Genomic DNA, 16,607 nt, shown 5'->3' with positions numbered 1-16,607 from the left:
TTATAGTAAATACAGAAACAGAAGCTGCCATAACCGAAGCGCTTGAGGTACTAAAGTCATGGAATTGTAATTGGCATCCCGGATATTAGATGTTGGACTGTTGCCTTGCAGAGATAAACTCCCTGGAGAAATTGTTTAAGGGTAAGTACGATATATCATTATTCTAACACATAAATGATTATCACCCTATATATTGTCAAGTCATGGTTCACAACACACATGAAATGAGATACTCGTGCAATGCAATGACACTTATAACTGTTCCAAAATATTATATTTTGAAAAATCGATATATAGCTTGTCTCTCTCATCAGATGGAGTTAACTCCTTGGTTAAATTTCCTCGTTCATTTTGTTGCATGTGGTGTGAGGCTGTTTCATTTTATTATTCATTTACAGATACATGTAGCTCTGTACTTCTGTGTGACTTCCACAGTCTTCAAGCCTGGCATCGGTTTCTGGTTAAGACTGAGAATGGTGTATCCGTGGAACATCAATAAACATTAAAATATGTTTATCTAAGCAGACTAGCTGATAGCAGGTCTGAAAATGAGCTTAGGGGAAGAGAGGTGCAACTAAAGGCTAGCATTGAATGGCTGAGTAATAAGAAATCCCAAGACTACATGCTCCAACAATGGCTTTGTGATAATATGTACAAGGTAAGTCTTCACTGGATGGATGTATATGTAGACTACACAGTATTCATCTGTATTTGCCAAGAAGTTTTTCTATTCTTTTCCCCAGAAGTTACCCAAACCGAACATAACTGCAAGTGAAATAATCATATTATTGTGGTTGCACAAGCGATTTCTCCTGATACATGCCTCAACACTACCAGTAACTTAAAGTACATCACATGACATGTGACGACACCAATGAATAAAAAATGAGTATGCAGTTCTTAATACCAATTTTTATTTTAGAGATGGGTGAGTGGCTTCAGATCAGCCAGGCTTCTAAGAGCTGTAAGAACGAATTATGGTATAAAAAGTATCAACAATGCTGTGAAAAGATTTACGGCAGGGCCTCGACGGCCAACACTCTCAAAGCTTATCCTACGTTTACTGGCCTGGCATAAAGATAGATACACTAGGTAAAAGTTATTATAATTAGTGTTCAGTGTTTAATAATGCTTTACCCCTTGTGCTCTCCTTGCATTGATGATATTTCACAATGGTGTGCAACCAGGAAAATCCAGAAATGAGGCTAAACAAATAAAATGACTCCTTTTATTATAAAATAGTTAGTCTGTTTAGTATTATAGCCAGTCATCTAACATAAATTTGTATTTAACTATTATGTTTTACCTTTCCATAGATATCTCAAAAAGAATACTAAACTGACTAGTAGCTCCAAGAAGTATAATAGTGATATCACTGCTTCACTTCTTGGCAGACCACATGCATTCATAAGACATGTGTGTAAAAGACTAGGAGATGCAAAAACACTTGGTGAGCATAAATACATCATAACACGCGGCAAGAACCCAAGCTGTTCATGTGAGGATTTCTTGAGACATAACCACCCGTGCAAACATTTGCTTGCCAAATGGCTCAATGAAGACCAGGAGCTCATGATTTCACCAACTGATTCTGATCCATGGTAGATTATTGATCCTGCTGCTATTGCTCCAACCACCCATCAATCCGAGTCCAATGACATCTTGGACGATGATATCCTAATCGAACTCACAGCCACAGGTTCACCACAAGAAACTTCAGTAGAATACCACCCTAAACAGAATCCAGTACCCAGACCAGCAATAGAAGATTTATCTTTTGAAATAAGAGAGATTTTGCTCTAGCTAAAAGACATGACAAATATAAATAAGGACGAAACATGCGCATCAGCCCTTCTTTTTCAGTTAAAGGAAAGCTTGGTCCTGCTCCATTAAAAACTTCCAAAGCGTGACAAGCTGCTATTACTCCCATATCAAAAGCCTAAAAAACGAAAACTAACTACAAGACCAAATCCAGCACTAAAAGTCAGAAAAAAAAGTCCCATCACTACACAGGAAGAGTGGGGAGTAAAACTAACTCAGTGGTGAAAGATCTAAAATGATATCTGAAAGCTACAGTAAAGGAAGAGGGACAAAGACTGCCCATCACATCACAAATTGGCCTACCTAATGCCCTAGAGTTGATAAACCCTCCCTCTACAATATCAGAGGTCAACATAGATATAACCAGGCAAGATTACCAGCTAACTGATATTGACATTGACTTGGGTTTAGCCCTTATTCAAAAGCAGTGGAAGGATGTGAAAACACAGGGTTGTTTGAATATTCAGCGGCCAAAGAAGTTTGATCAAGCGGTCTACGCTAACCATGGCTCATATGCACAGATTATTCATATGAAAGAGACTTAACATTAGATGACAGTAACAAATGTTGGAGCCCCATTCAGATCTGTCAGGGTATTTGACAGTCTAGGGTTGAAGCTAACTCATGAGGTCAAGGAGGCCATTGCAAGTAAGTTTAATTGATTATATTAAAAACCGAGTTTGCCATAGATGCTATATGTCTTGTTATGAGTGCCCTGCTTTATCTGCTGCCCATTCTGCGCTGATACTTTGCTGCACCTTTATTTTACTTTTGATTCGCCCAGAAAAAATCTCCCCCTTTACTGTTTAGTTAATCAGCTACTATTTTTGATATTCCAGGTCAGAAAAACTAAGCTATCCTCAATATTTCCACATAGTGTATGATACCATTCTAGGTTGAGATGTTCAAATTTGTATAATTTTCCATTTGTTGTTTACAAAGGCTTAGAAATGACACCTGGTGATTCAGTTGAGTTGAATATTGAGGGTGTACAGTCACAGAGAGGGTCAAATGATTGTGGAGTGTTTGCTTTGGCGTTCCTTATTGAGGTTCTAACAGGAGGTAACCCACGTAATGTCAACTTTAATCAAGACCAGATGAGATGTCATTTGTATAAGTGTCTAGCCAATAAACGGTGGGAGGCTTTTCCGAGGAATAAGACTAAACAGCCGAAGGTCAAAAGCAAAACACAAACTTTCAAGGTAAATTGAGAAATCAATACAAGGATAAACATCTAAACAACAAGGCCCGCAAAGACAGAATCTACCATGTTTGGATGTCTCTGTTATCTCAAATTGACAGCTCCCAAACCCAAATAATGGTTGCCTCATCATTCCCCATTTTCAATGCATTTTTACACATAATATATTTTTATTTTAGGTATACTACCATTGTCGTATGCTGTATAAAAGACTTAAATTGGATGGATTCATGGTGGAATGTGAAAAGTGTTTGAGATCGTATCACCGCAAATGTGAGAGAATTTCTCCAAATGTAATCTGCCCATTGACTGGCAATGTGGAATTCTTTCATTATAGCCAGTGCAAAAAACAGGAGATAGCTTTTAATATCTAGTTCTCTTTATGGTTTGTTGTGAAATTCTCCAGTTTTTAGTATATTTTAGTTGCATTCTTTTTCATTTTGCTACCATTATTGTTTGTGAACATTGGGAAATTCTATTGTATTTTTATGAACTATTTCCCATTATGATGGTGTTAGTTAAGGAAGTTTTTCCATGCTATTATACCTTTCATCACACACAACTGAAATCCGCAAGATGCGTCTGAGATAAGATGTGGCTGGAAATCAAATGCAAACAACACAGCGCCAATAACATTTTTTATATGTCGGGATATGTCTATATGATGGTCATGAACTTTTTCAGCTTATATTTGCAATTTTGGGTAGCTTATATACAAAAGTAGTGTTTTATAATAGAGGGAAATTTGTTCATGACAATATAATCTAATCCTTGATCCATATAATTATGTATGTTCATTCATCAAGCCATTGTCAAAGCAATCATATGATTCGTCTGTAATTCAATTGAACCAACAGGTATCTCAATCTGTAGAATCAATGATATATCATTGGTAGGATTAATGATATACCTACATATATACCATGAATCTTGGAGTAAAGAGGAGGATGGACAAACACCTTTCTGTTGTTATATCAGGGTAATATCATGATAGGCATGAGTTTATAGTTTTATAAGTTTATAATGAGGCTGTGCGATTATATAGAACCTAGATAGAGGCTTATATACTATACGCAATGAACCAATGAACTCTTTCATCGGCAATGTCATTGACTAGCATGGAAAGCATCACACGTGCCCATACCCCGCGTTAATCATTTAAAGCTCAATGGAAGCCACTTAAATGTAAGTATCAGCCAATGCCATAGCGACCAATAACAGAGCAGTGTCTCATCACGTGGTACTTGCCTCGGAGTGTTGCGCTTAACGGTTCCCGTTCGAGAAGAAAAGGGAAAAAAATTGTCTGAATATTTCACTTCATTTCGATTATACAGCATTTAATAAGATATGGGCAACCTTATATGAGGGAGTACGCCTCTCAGGGAGTACCCCCACTAATCCACTAATTTTTCTTAGGGGTACGCCGTACCCATACATACCCCCCATTTCGAGCACTGGCTCTCATTATAGTTAAGAATTAGACTAGCTTAAATCACTTGAATTCATTGGGTGAAGAAACTTAACCAATGGAAACTACATTACCATTACAATGAGTTTGAGTAACATAAGTTAGTAATTTGGATAAAACTTTAACCTTGACTATAATAAGAGCCTTGTCTGTTTGAAACCAGCTAAAAGCATTTAGAAAAAAAATTGCACCACACAGGAATTGTTTCCATACATTCAGATGTAAGGATGGGAGGTCAAGTGTACAACCACTAAACCATGCAGTCATTTTGCCACGCTTGAGAATAATTGTGCGTGTTATCATTACACATCAGGATCTCCCACAGTACACTGGACTGCTGAAGTGTGCATATTTAACCAATTAATATTATTGGGTATACAAATGAGGGCAGGAGAAAATATTTGACTTCATGCATATGGATTAAAAGGCTACAACTCACATTTTCACTAAAAACATAGTTTTAAAAACTTACAAGCCTTCAATTGACTTTTTGTTTGGAGAGCGAATTAGAATTGATCATTAGATATTATTTAGTGATCATTTTTTGCTATAGGCACTGTTAGAATACATACCTCTTATGCTACCAGCCCGCTAGCTGTAAATCTTTCACTTGTCTAACAAAACGATGTGAAGAATCAGATTTATAATGCTTTTAGATGTCTGAATTTTACAAAAAATTCTAAAAATTTTAGTGAAAATAAATTGATCAAATTAGGAAATATTTATAGCTGCTTTCTTGCAGCAATGTCTGAGGTTTGAACCGTGCTAATAATTGGCTTGGTAGGCTTGTCACTTCTGAGACGCATACACCCTTTTGTAGCAAAAGAGTTACAAGAATAAATTGTATTAACCATATAAAAAAGTCTGTGTTAAAAGTTACAGGCAGCATAAACAAGAAAATTGGTTCTCTCACCTGATGGGACTTTAAACTACTATTTTCTTATCTGTTGTTTAATGCCTATATTACATGCTAGACGCTTCATTTGATAAATTATTATGCTATTGATGTTTGGGTTTTGGTCTTTGAAAGCTCTGTAGGTCAGCTAATCAAACTGAAATAAAAAACACACACAGAGGAATTACTTTATGTAATAAATTGTATTGCATTTAAAATCAAACAAAAATAGCATCTTGATTTTTATCTAAGCAAGTTATGCCCAAATTATTGCTGCACAACACTAAAGCTTTTCTCTTTATTAAAAATTTGAATTATTGCTAGGCAAACGAACAATCACATCCCAAACCAAGCTGGTTAAACTGGAGCAAATGCCGACAATGTTTTATCTATCTAATAGATTAAAGGAAAAAAGTCAAATTAGACAAATTAGGTTTAGAGATAATAATTTGTGACAGCAAGCTATTTAAATCCTAATTTAAGCTTGGCTACTTCGTCTGTGATAAACTTTCCAAACCGCTCAACCTTTTCTTTGAACCATTCCACTGTTTTAATTAATCGGCGTTTGATCGCATCAAACATCTGGGTGATAAATATGCTGACTTTTATCCAGAGGTCATTGAGGATTCTTGTGGCTCTTTCTTTATCTTCAGCAGACATATTTGGCTAAATAAATAGTACAAGTATAGTGTTTAACTAAAGCAACAGAATAGAAAATGGAATGAAGTTCCACTCATAATTTTGTAGTAAACATTTTCAACACTCAATACTCTGTAAAATAGTACATTTTCTAAACTCAATTTAAGCTGAGCTATCATAGATTTCCAACACAAAGACAGTTGCAAGATATACAAAAATATGAAGCATTTCCTCAATATGTGCTGGAGTGAGGTTTCACATGTAATAGCAATTTTAGATGCTCTTTGCATAGAAACGAATTCGTTAAGAAAAGTTAAGAAATACTTTTCGACTTGAAAATAAATACATAGGTAATGATGAATTGAGGTTTTAGGGGTAATCTAGCAAATCTCGGCTCTTACCAGGTGATCTTTTACTTGTCTAGCAGTTTCATTCAGTATGTCTGACACCTTCATTTGACACGTCTTAACCAAGCGGTTTGCCGCGGCTAAAAATATTAATTTAATTATTAGCAATCACTATTGAACAGAATAAAATAGTTCCTTGAGCAAATGACTCGTAAGTGAGAAGATAATATGTTTAGATTGAATGAGAGCTGCATACTAATGAAAAAAACAACAAATAAACTTCATTTAAGTGGGTTACCCTACTTCTAGTCAATATAAATTTGGTCATATGTACGTGTATAGAACAGTTGATGGCAACAATATAGAAATGACTAGAAAAAACATGATGAACATAATGATGATATTACGAAGACTAAAAACTATAACTCAAAACTAAATACTAGTCAACAAGTGACTAGGAGCTTGTTAACTATAAATAGTAACTAGAATATGAATAGTCACTACACCTAAATATTAGACACCAGAGGCCATGATACAGAACTAATGTACTTTTGAACTTTTTCCCGAAATACAACTTGTGCCACTATAACTATCTTTAATGAATGTTATTCTGTGTGAATAATTGTAGTGTTCTCCACATAGATTTGAAAACCTTTTTTCATTTTTGCTATTTAATAATATATTATTTGTGCATTGTGCCAAGATCTATTTAAAAATCTTTATGGAACCAAAAGGTAGTTAAAAAGTATGAAAAAACATCAAACTTTTGTCAAATTAGTTTAGCATATGTAAGCAAGTCAAAAGCTTTATAATATGTTGTTTTTGTCACTTCAATTTTATCTGTCCTTTTTGTAAAAAAACTCACTGTTTTCACACCATCATACTGATACTAAAACAATTAGTTACCATTAGCTTTTTCTGTATCCCCTTTCTCTGCTCTCGTTGAATCCAGAAAGATTTCTTCAGGAACTGGGTAGCCATCATACGGTTCTTCATGGTGCTTGTTGCATTCACCACACTTTACTATTGTAGCATTTCGAGCATTTGCAACTCTTTCCATGTTACCTTGTAAAATAATATTTTACACAAAACTTGAAGCATAGAACACAAAACATTTTACCTTTTGCATTGACTAAAATGATTGCATTTGTTTTTTTTATATCATTACACTATTATACATGTACATGATTCACCTGCACCTATAGTAAAACACCTGGTTTTATTAGATATACCCACTAAATTCCTTCTAATAATTCTGCGCTATATGAAAATATGGTTCATTTCATAGAATTGTGCACCAGTAAGGATATATCTGAACAAAGATGTCAGTGAAGTCCCGTGTCGCTAGCTGCACACGTTTTTACAAAAACTCGATATCACTAGCTATATTTTATTGGTCAATAATATGCACCACTAACTAGTACAGTATATCTCTATGGTTTACTTGTTCGCTGACAATGAATGTATTTATAACCATTATAACTTCTTGTAATAACAGGCCCATAACAGTTCATTCTACCGAAAAGCCTTTATAACAACTAATCCTAACACCTAAGCAAAAACAATGACCACGGATCATAATGTTACCAAGTAGTTACGTTTCTCAGATCTACCCAAAAATATGCTCTAGCAAGTCTAGGAAGCTAGTTTGTTAATTTTTCTGAAAAAAGTGAAAGAGCTACATATTTTTTCTTTTACTAAAAAATCGAAGCCTTAAAATGTGGTTTTAATTTTTTATTTCTAGTATAGGAAAAATGAATAGAAATATCATAAACAGTAACAAAACTATACTTCTGCTAGTCAAATTCTTGAACAGTAGGCCAAAGATATTTCGAGTATTGCATTTTAATATTAGATAATATGTGTTTGCCTTTTGGTCAAACTGCAAAAGCAGTTGGGTTTTTCTTTCTCAGCCGGTTTCACTAAACTGCAAAGTATTAAAACATTCATCTTGTTTATCAGATGCATCTGTTTTTATGCAAAACGTTCGCTGATTCTAAAAACTTCAAATTGATGTTGTATGACAGAAAATCTTTTTTCAAAGCAAAAATACCGAGTGTATGCCAGACAATAATGGCAGACACGACCTAATTCTACAAGAAAAACAAAAAAATCCTTGGTGAAGTAGATTATATTTCTTGTAGAAACGGTCAATAGACCAATCTAATATGTGTAGTTAAATTAGCAATTGTAGGTTATTGTTATTTTGGTTATTTTCATGTCAATTTTTTGCAAGAATTGACAAACTTTGACTTTGTTTATTTAGGAGAATTGAATTCAATTGAGTCATTGAAGTAAGAAAAGCTAACTAATTAGGAATGAAATTGTGATATTTTTCCAAAATTTTTGAATTGAATTGATTCTTGCGCAGCATATGATGCAAAAAATGGGAATTGAATTTATCATTTATAAGCTCAATAAACATCTCTGCCAAATGAATCAGATTAGGGTAGAGCTAAAACAAAAACAAATAATATATTAGGAGGCCCATGAGAAAAGGAAAACAGATTACCTTTGCTCTTTGCTTCATAACACGGTCAACATTCTATTTCATTATATATGCAAATATGCGTAGTAATCTTGAATACCAGCTTGCTGTTGATTGAGATTTGGTGTGTGAATCACGAAGGGTTATTTTGTCTTATTTTACAATATCTAAAAAGTGTCCTCAAATGTTGGCTCTTGCTAACATCGAGCTCATTTGTTTATTTCTTCACTCACACTTGCGATATTTTTAAATTTAGTCTATCATAGGGGTTGTCACTTATCAAGTAAATAAATGGATATTTGAAAACTTTATGAGTAACACAGCAGCAACAATTGGAATTTCTATGGCTATAAACTGCAGCGAGCAATCGACAGCCAACATTAACCAATGCGGAATATCTAATAGTACTCACCATAACAATTTGAGCAGATGACACTTTTGCATGGAAACTCTAGCACGTTTATGGGAGAAAAACAGTTTGAGCAGTTTCCTCGGTTCTCTGAAAAAGCTGATGTAGAGTTTGTAGATGCTTTATTTCCCATTCTATAATAGATACATATATGAATCAACTTTAGCATAAGGTATTAAATGTAGCGAAGACTTGAATAAGCCAAACTGTGTCTATTACCAGAATCAGCCATGAGCTCGTTATAAATATAATGCGATAGGTACAAATAACCATTATCGATATACTACACAATCTACATACACTCCAAACCAATATAATACACCAGGTACAAATACTCATTATCAATATAATACACAAGGTACAAAGATTCATTATCAATACAATACACAAGGTACAAAGACTCATTATCAATATAATACACTAGCCACTATGCCACTATGCCATTTATATGCCACTATGCCATTTATACAGGCCACAAAGGATACTATAAAAAGAGGTGAAGCTAAAAGGAAACTGTTCAGGAAAAGCATTCTTCAATGCTCTGACGCTATAAACGGCTGTTAGGCTGACCGAACCATAGTCAGCATTGCAGATGTTTCTTACTAAAAGTGATAGTCCTTTAACAAAATGACACTTATCCCCTAAACAGCTGGCCAACTCAATTTACTTGATCACTGATTTCACACGAGTCCTAGTTTTAGATGACTTTCCACACCGCCTTATCAGTGCCACCAAATAAAAAAAAAAACGCTCGGCAAACTTAGTAAATTATTTTATAGTAAAACCTCTTCAAAAACAGCGACTCAGAGTTATGACATGAACCCTGACTGCCTTAAAAATGACAGTTCAGTAACTGAGTAGGCTCTACCTAAAAATGACAACACATGCTTGAGGATTTGAACATGAGCTGCATTCAACGTGGCAGTATGATTTGCAATTTACACTTGAGAGGCCTTAAAAGAAGAGCTGAAGAATATGGATGAGCTAGTCCAATATCAGCTGTTTTTGATGCACAGCAGGCCCAGTTTGAATGGTTCCCCTGACAGGCTTAAATTTGGCATAGCTATTCGAGACAGAGCAGCAAGAATTCTCCAAAGGAGCCTACAAAGGGTCTAAAACGGCTGATCTTAATTTTCAATGGTGACCTTCCCAACCCATGCCAGACCAACATAGCAAAGGAAACACTTTTCAACTTGCTAAAGTACCTTTCTTTTGAGCAACACCTTTTGGAGGTGTCCACCCGCACACTGATCAATGCTGTAAGAGCTGGACATAGCTTTTTAGAAATAAAAGTAGAAGAGCACCCTCCCACCACCACTCTATCAAGGTACTTGATACAATCACTTAGCCATATACAGTTTGTACAGGAAAATGCCATCAGCCAGCCCATGCTGATGTTACAGCAGATAACGCAAAATGTTAAGATTACACAGCCAAGATCCTTGAAACTGACTAGAGAAAAGCAACATCCATAGCAGAAAGAATGTGGTTAACATTCTACTTGATAATCTGGCTTTCTATCTGGCTGAACAGCTTGAAAACAAAAAATCTTTGTGGTGAGCTTCATCAGCAAAGATGCCATCTTAGAGATGCCATTTATTTTGGTTCTCTAATGCTCTTTGAAGCTTAGGTAGACCATGATCTACATGTATATAGATAAAAAGCTAGTGACATGTATGGAAAAACACATTCCCTGCTGCACTTTAATAACCAAGTGGTATGGGAGTTGATAATTTCAGCCTGTATGGAAATGGTCATAGTCTGCTGGTTCTACCACTCGGAACTATTGACTTTTGTTGCCTTTAGAAGCTATCTGAATAGCTGTAAAGGTTAAGAGTCTGAAATTGTATTGCCAGATAGTTGCGAGATGTTTTAACCTCATGTGGCAAATAAAGGCCCTTAATTCTGTCACTACCATCGACTCATACAAAAGCGTGGCAAACAAACAGTTGGATGACAACTCTGACAGTTGAGATCTAAAGAAGGAGAGGCATTAGAGAGAAGAGTTTCTGCTTGACTGGAAGCTTTGTTGCAAGCTGCTCAACCAAATTGCAAGAAGCCAGACAAAGCCGAGAGGCTAGCTAACCTACTGACATGTTATAATTGTGCTTTTAGCTCAGATGACGATTATGTAGGACAGACCTCTGAGAACAAATATTTAATTTTACTCAGGGAAGATAGTTGATCAGTCTGACAGTTGTCCTACTGGCTTAAACCAGATAAAAAACAGAAGCAGAAAAGCATGTGCAAAATCTTTTGCAGAAAGGCCTCATAGAGCTTGGCTGTCGAGCATCAGGCTCACTGGTGCCGTTAGTCCGGAAGAAAAAAGGTGAGAATTCTGCATTTATTACTGATGGTTAAAGGCTGTTAATGAGAATGCTAGATGATGTTCCTTAAATCTATACATGTTCTTAGTTTAGGTCCTTGGACAGACAACAGTCTGAACTTGCTGTCTGATTGTCAGTTGTTCAGCACACTTGTCGTGGTCGGCACATTCTGGCCAGCGCTCATGAATGCTGATGCCCAAAAAAAGTCCATTTTCTCCACTTGTTCCAGTTTTCAAAAACAAAAGTTTTTGTTATCTAGGCTACTTTCTGTCTTGGCTACTCCCCAAAGCTAGTTGGAGCATGGCTTGCACAGGCTTAGCCGGCATACTATCACATATATATCATGTAATATCATATAGCATATAATATCACAAAATCATCGTGATTATCACAGACTTTGAGACACATCTGCATCGCTTTGAGGAGATATCCTAGAAGCTGCAGAAAACCGGGTTTAATCTGAAACAGCAATATGCAAACTACTTTAGCCTTAACTCTGGTGTCAGAGCTATTTTCTCAGCAAGAAGGGAGTGTCTACCAATAAGATCAAGTTAAATGGTAAGGGAGTGGCCTGTGTTTGAGAAAATCAAACAACTGCTAGAGATCTTGAGTACTCCTAGCTGCTTTCGACAGCACACTCCCAAGTTCGCAACTGTTGAATAACCACCAAATAAGCTGATGGCCAAAAGAAACTCTAGAGGTAGCTCAACAAAAACAGCCAAATTCTGAGTGCCGCCAATCAAGAAGTTATTAGTTAATTTGACTAGTGTGAAATGATTGTAATTATGGTCGCTTCTAATCATGTTTTATAGCAATTCAAGGCCGATATTTTCAATAAAAATCAATGAAGGTACAATAAGATAACATTGCTTCGCTTGACTTGAACGACTGTGCCACCATCTGTTGCTGTCTTGGATGGATTGCAGTTGTTTAAAGTTGAGTTAGTCTTCCTGATCACATTAGTTATAACAGAAAACATCGTTATAATTGTCTCTGACAGCTAAGCAATCAGAGCCCTTTTCATTGGTTGTAGATCCCCTTGTTGAGACATTGAAACTAGAGCTTTTCCAAATCCCCACCCTTCATTTAACCAGAGCTAGCCTGGAAGTAGTGTATGAGCCAACTGGTATTCGTCAACTCACACAAGTATGGCATAGTGGCTGTGCTGATAGACTGTAAAGATCAGTACAGCCATTGCTGGTTTACCACCAGCAAACATCATTCAAGGCATCGTGTAATGCAACATTTTGCAGTATTTGTATGCCTGTTTGCATGGCAACAGATATTACGAAACAGAGTTCTACAACACCAAGGATGCGATTAGGTGCATGAAACCAGGTCAGTCATTCCTTTGATAAACCTGCTAGAATGGAGACATAGCCAGCTCGTTTGAGTTTAAGATTAAAAAAATTTCTTGCACCCACACAATAAAAAATAAAATGCTACTTTGACAAAACTAGCAAGACAACCAGCCAGCCAGAATTTAGGACATGAATAATGAGTGGCATACTTCAAAGACGGCATTTTGGCCTAGCCTTAAAATTCAACTGGCATCTATGATGCAAGTCAAGTTAAGGATCTCAAAAAGAAAAGCTAATTAGCTCTGTCTACATGTAGGTAGAGATGATTAAACCTTGGCAGCCCAGGCCACAGAAGATATTACTCCTGGCACGAACATGAATTCCATGGAGTGGAGATCGGTGACTGAAGAGATTAGCAGTTTAAAACAGGTAGTCCAGCAACACAGAGTTTTGGTCCAGCTGGCAGTCTTACCTGCTTATCCTTATTTGGTACTCTTACCTGAGTGGATAATGTTGCTCCCAAAGAAGAAGTGAGTGGTGGAATCGAAACAGCCCTGTTTCACTCTCAGCTCTCAACTACACTACAAAGCTAATTAAGAAGCTGATCTAACACTGGTTATAAGGGGCGGCGCTTGCTACCATTACACCTATGAAAGAAAAACATTGCAAGCAAAAAGGCAAAGCAATTTTTTGCTCTTCTCATAGATGTACTTCATTGTATACGGTTTTATAAAAATACATAAATATATTGTTGACTACCAGTGTGAAAGTCTTTGATATCGGTGTGGTACGCCATAAAAGTCTCCTAATTTCCCTTAAAATTACTATGTTGTGGCCAATGAGGTCATCCTTACAATGAATCAATGATTGTTGCTGAAGTCAAATGATTTGAGATGACCATCACAAAATAATACATAAAATCACAAGTTTTTCTAATGTATTGAATGATTTGCCTAGTGAAAATACTTTTTTAATAGAGTTGGCTAGTGTATATTTTGAAGAGATAGATAAGCTTACTGTGTTGCTCACTTATCCTACTTCTGAGAATCAGGATTGAGATATCAGACTATGTATCCTATTCATTGAGTTACATATATATGTCCCAATGCTTGTTATGTATGCTTGTCATCTAATGTAAGGAGAGGTCATTGAGTTACATATGCCCCAATGCTTGTTATGTATGCTTGTCATCTAATGTAAGGAGAGGTCATTGAGTTACATATGCCCCAATGCTTGTTATGTATGCTTGCCATCTAATGTAAAGAGAGGTCATTGAGTTACATATGTCCCAATGCTTGTTATGTATGCTTGCCATCTAATGTAAGGAGAGGTCATTGAGTTACATATGTCCCAATGCTTGTTATGTATGCTTGCCATCTAATGTAAGGAGAGGTCATTGAGTTACATATGTCCCAATGCTTGTTAAGTATGCTTGCCATCTAATGTAAGGAGAGGTCATTGAGTTACATATGTCCCAATGCTTGTTATGTATGCTTGCCATCTAATGTAAGGAGAGGTCATTGAGTTACATATGTCCCAATGCTTGTTATGTATGCTTGCCATCTAATGTAAGGAGAGGTCATTGAGTTACATATGTCCCAATGCTTGTTATGTATGCTTGCCATCTAATGTGAGGAGAGGTCATTGAGTTACATATGTCCCAATGCTTGTTATGTGTGCTTGCCATCTAATGTAAGGAGAGGTCATTGAGTTACATATGTCCCAATGCTTGTTATGTGTGCTTGCCATCTAATGTAAGGAGAGGTCATTGAGTTACATATGCCCCAATGCTTGTTATGTATGCTTGCCATCTAATGTAAGGAGAGGTCATTGAGTTACATATGTCCCCATGCTTGTTATGTATCCTTGCCATCTAATGTAAGGAGAGGTCATTGAGTTACATATGTTCCAATGCTTGTTATGTGTGCTTGCCATCTAATGTAAGTAGAGGTCATTGAGTTACATATGCCCCAATGCTTGTTATGTGTGCTTGCCATCTAATGTAAAGAGAGGTCATTGAGTTACATATGTCCCAATGCTTGTTATGTGTGCTTGCCATCTAATGTAAGGAGAGGTCATTGAGTTACATATGTCCCAATGCTTGTTATGTGTGCTTGCCATCTAATGTAAGTAGAGGTCATTGAGTTACATATGCCCCAATGCTTGTTATGTATGCTTGCCATCTAATGTAAAGAGAGGTCATTGAGTTACATATGTCCTAATGCTTGTTATGTATGCTTGCCATCTAATGTAAGGAGAGGTCATTGAGTTACATATGTCCCAATGCTTGTTATGTATGCTTGCCATCTAATGTAAGGAGAGGTCATTGAGTTACATATGCCCCAATGCTTGTTATGCATGCTTGCCATCTAATGTAAGGAGAGGTCATTGAGTTACATATGTCCCAATGCTTGTTATGCATGCTTGCCATCTAATGTAAGGAGAGGTCATTGAGTTACATATGTTCCAATGCTTGTTATGTATGCTTGCCATCTAATGTAAGGAGAGGTCATTGAGTTACATATGTCCCAATGCTTGTTATGTATGCTTGCCATCTAATGTAAGGAGAGGTCATTGAGTTACATATGTCCCAATGCTTGTTATGTATGCTTGCCATCTAATGTAAGGAGAGGTCATTGAGTTACATATGTCCCAATGCTTGTTATGTGTGCTTGCCATCTAATGTAAGGAGAGGTCATTGAGTTACATATGTCCCAATGCTTGTTATGTATGCTTGCCATCTAATGTAAGGAGAGGTCATTGAGTTACATATGTCCCAATGCTTGTTATGTATGCTTGCCATCTAATGTAAGGAGAGGTCATTGAGTTACATATGTCCCAATGCTTGTTATGTATGCTTGCCATCTAATGTAAGGAGAGGTCATTGAGTTACATATGTCCCAATGCTTGTTATGTGTGCTTGCCATCTAATGTAAGGAGAGGTCATTGAGTTACATATGCCCCAATGCTTGTTATGTGTGCTTGCCATCTAATGTAAAGAGAGGTCATTGAGTTACATATGTCCTAATGCTTGTTATGTATGCTTGCCATCTAATGTAAGGAGAGGTCATTGAGTTACATATGTCCCAATGCTTGTTATGTTTGCTTGCCATCTAATGTAAGGAGAGGTCATTGAGTTACATATGTCCCAATGCTTGTTATGCATGCTTGCCATCTAATGTAAGGAGAGGTCATTGAGTTACATATGTCCCAATGCTTGTTATGTATGCTTGCCATCTAATGTAAGGAGAGGTCATTGAGTTACATATGTTCCAATGCTTGTTATGTATGCTTGCCATCTAATGTAAGGAGAGGTCATTGAGTTACATATGCCCCAATGCTTGTTATGTATGCTTGTCATCTAATGTAAGGAGAGGTCCTTGAGTTACATATGTCCCAATGCTTGTTATGTGTGCTTGCCATCTAATGTAAGGTACATGAAGTTTAAGATGAAAGCCATAGCTATGACATCTGTCTACGCTGTAAATGAGCGTTAAAAATCAATGATTTTCTGGAAACCAATCTCTCAACTCTTCTCATAAAAAGCGTATGCTTCCATGTCAAGACTTTTTCCACAATCTTAACATCTCTCTAATTAGCCATGGCAGTCATTTTCAGGCTGTTGTCAGAAATTTAAATAAGAAACAGCAGGTAAACAGTGGTGTGGGAGGTTTAGGTGCTGAAGGATTACACCATCAACTGAATCACTTT

General features: G+C 36.4%; 1 protein-coding gene across 1 annotated transcript; it reads right to left on the bottom strand.

The window, feature by feature from the left end:
* Positions 1-5,847: 5,847 nt before the first annotated feature.
* Positions 5,848-13,423, bottom strand: LOC137397495 (uncharacterized). Its single transcript, XM_068083787.1, has 5 exons — positions 13,396-13,423; positions 9,272-9,402; positions 7,278-7,436; positions 6,426-6,511; positions 5,848-6,051 (listed from the first exon to the last, which is right to left on the bottom strand). Exons 2-5 carry the CDS (start codon positions 9,399-9,401, stop codon positions 5,848-5,850), a joined length of 579 nt encoding a protein of 192 aa, XP_067939888.1. The 5' UTR covers position 9,402; positions 13,396-13,423.
* Between the last annotated feature and the right edge of the window lie 3,184 nt (positions 13,424-16,607).

This window comes from Watersipora subatra, chromosome 5, assembly GCF_963576615.1.
Source record: "Watersipora subatra chromosome 5, tzWatSuba1.1, whole genome shotgun sequence".
In the NCBI taxonomy this organism is placed as follows: Eukaryota; Metazoa; Bryozoa; class Gymnolaemata; order Cheilostomatida; family Watersiporidae; genus Watersipora; species Watersipora subatra.
Note: the sequence above shows the minus strand (reverse complement) of the source record. Positions and strands in the feature narration are given on the sequence as shown.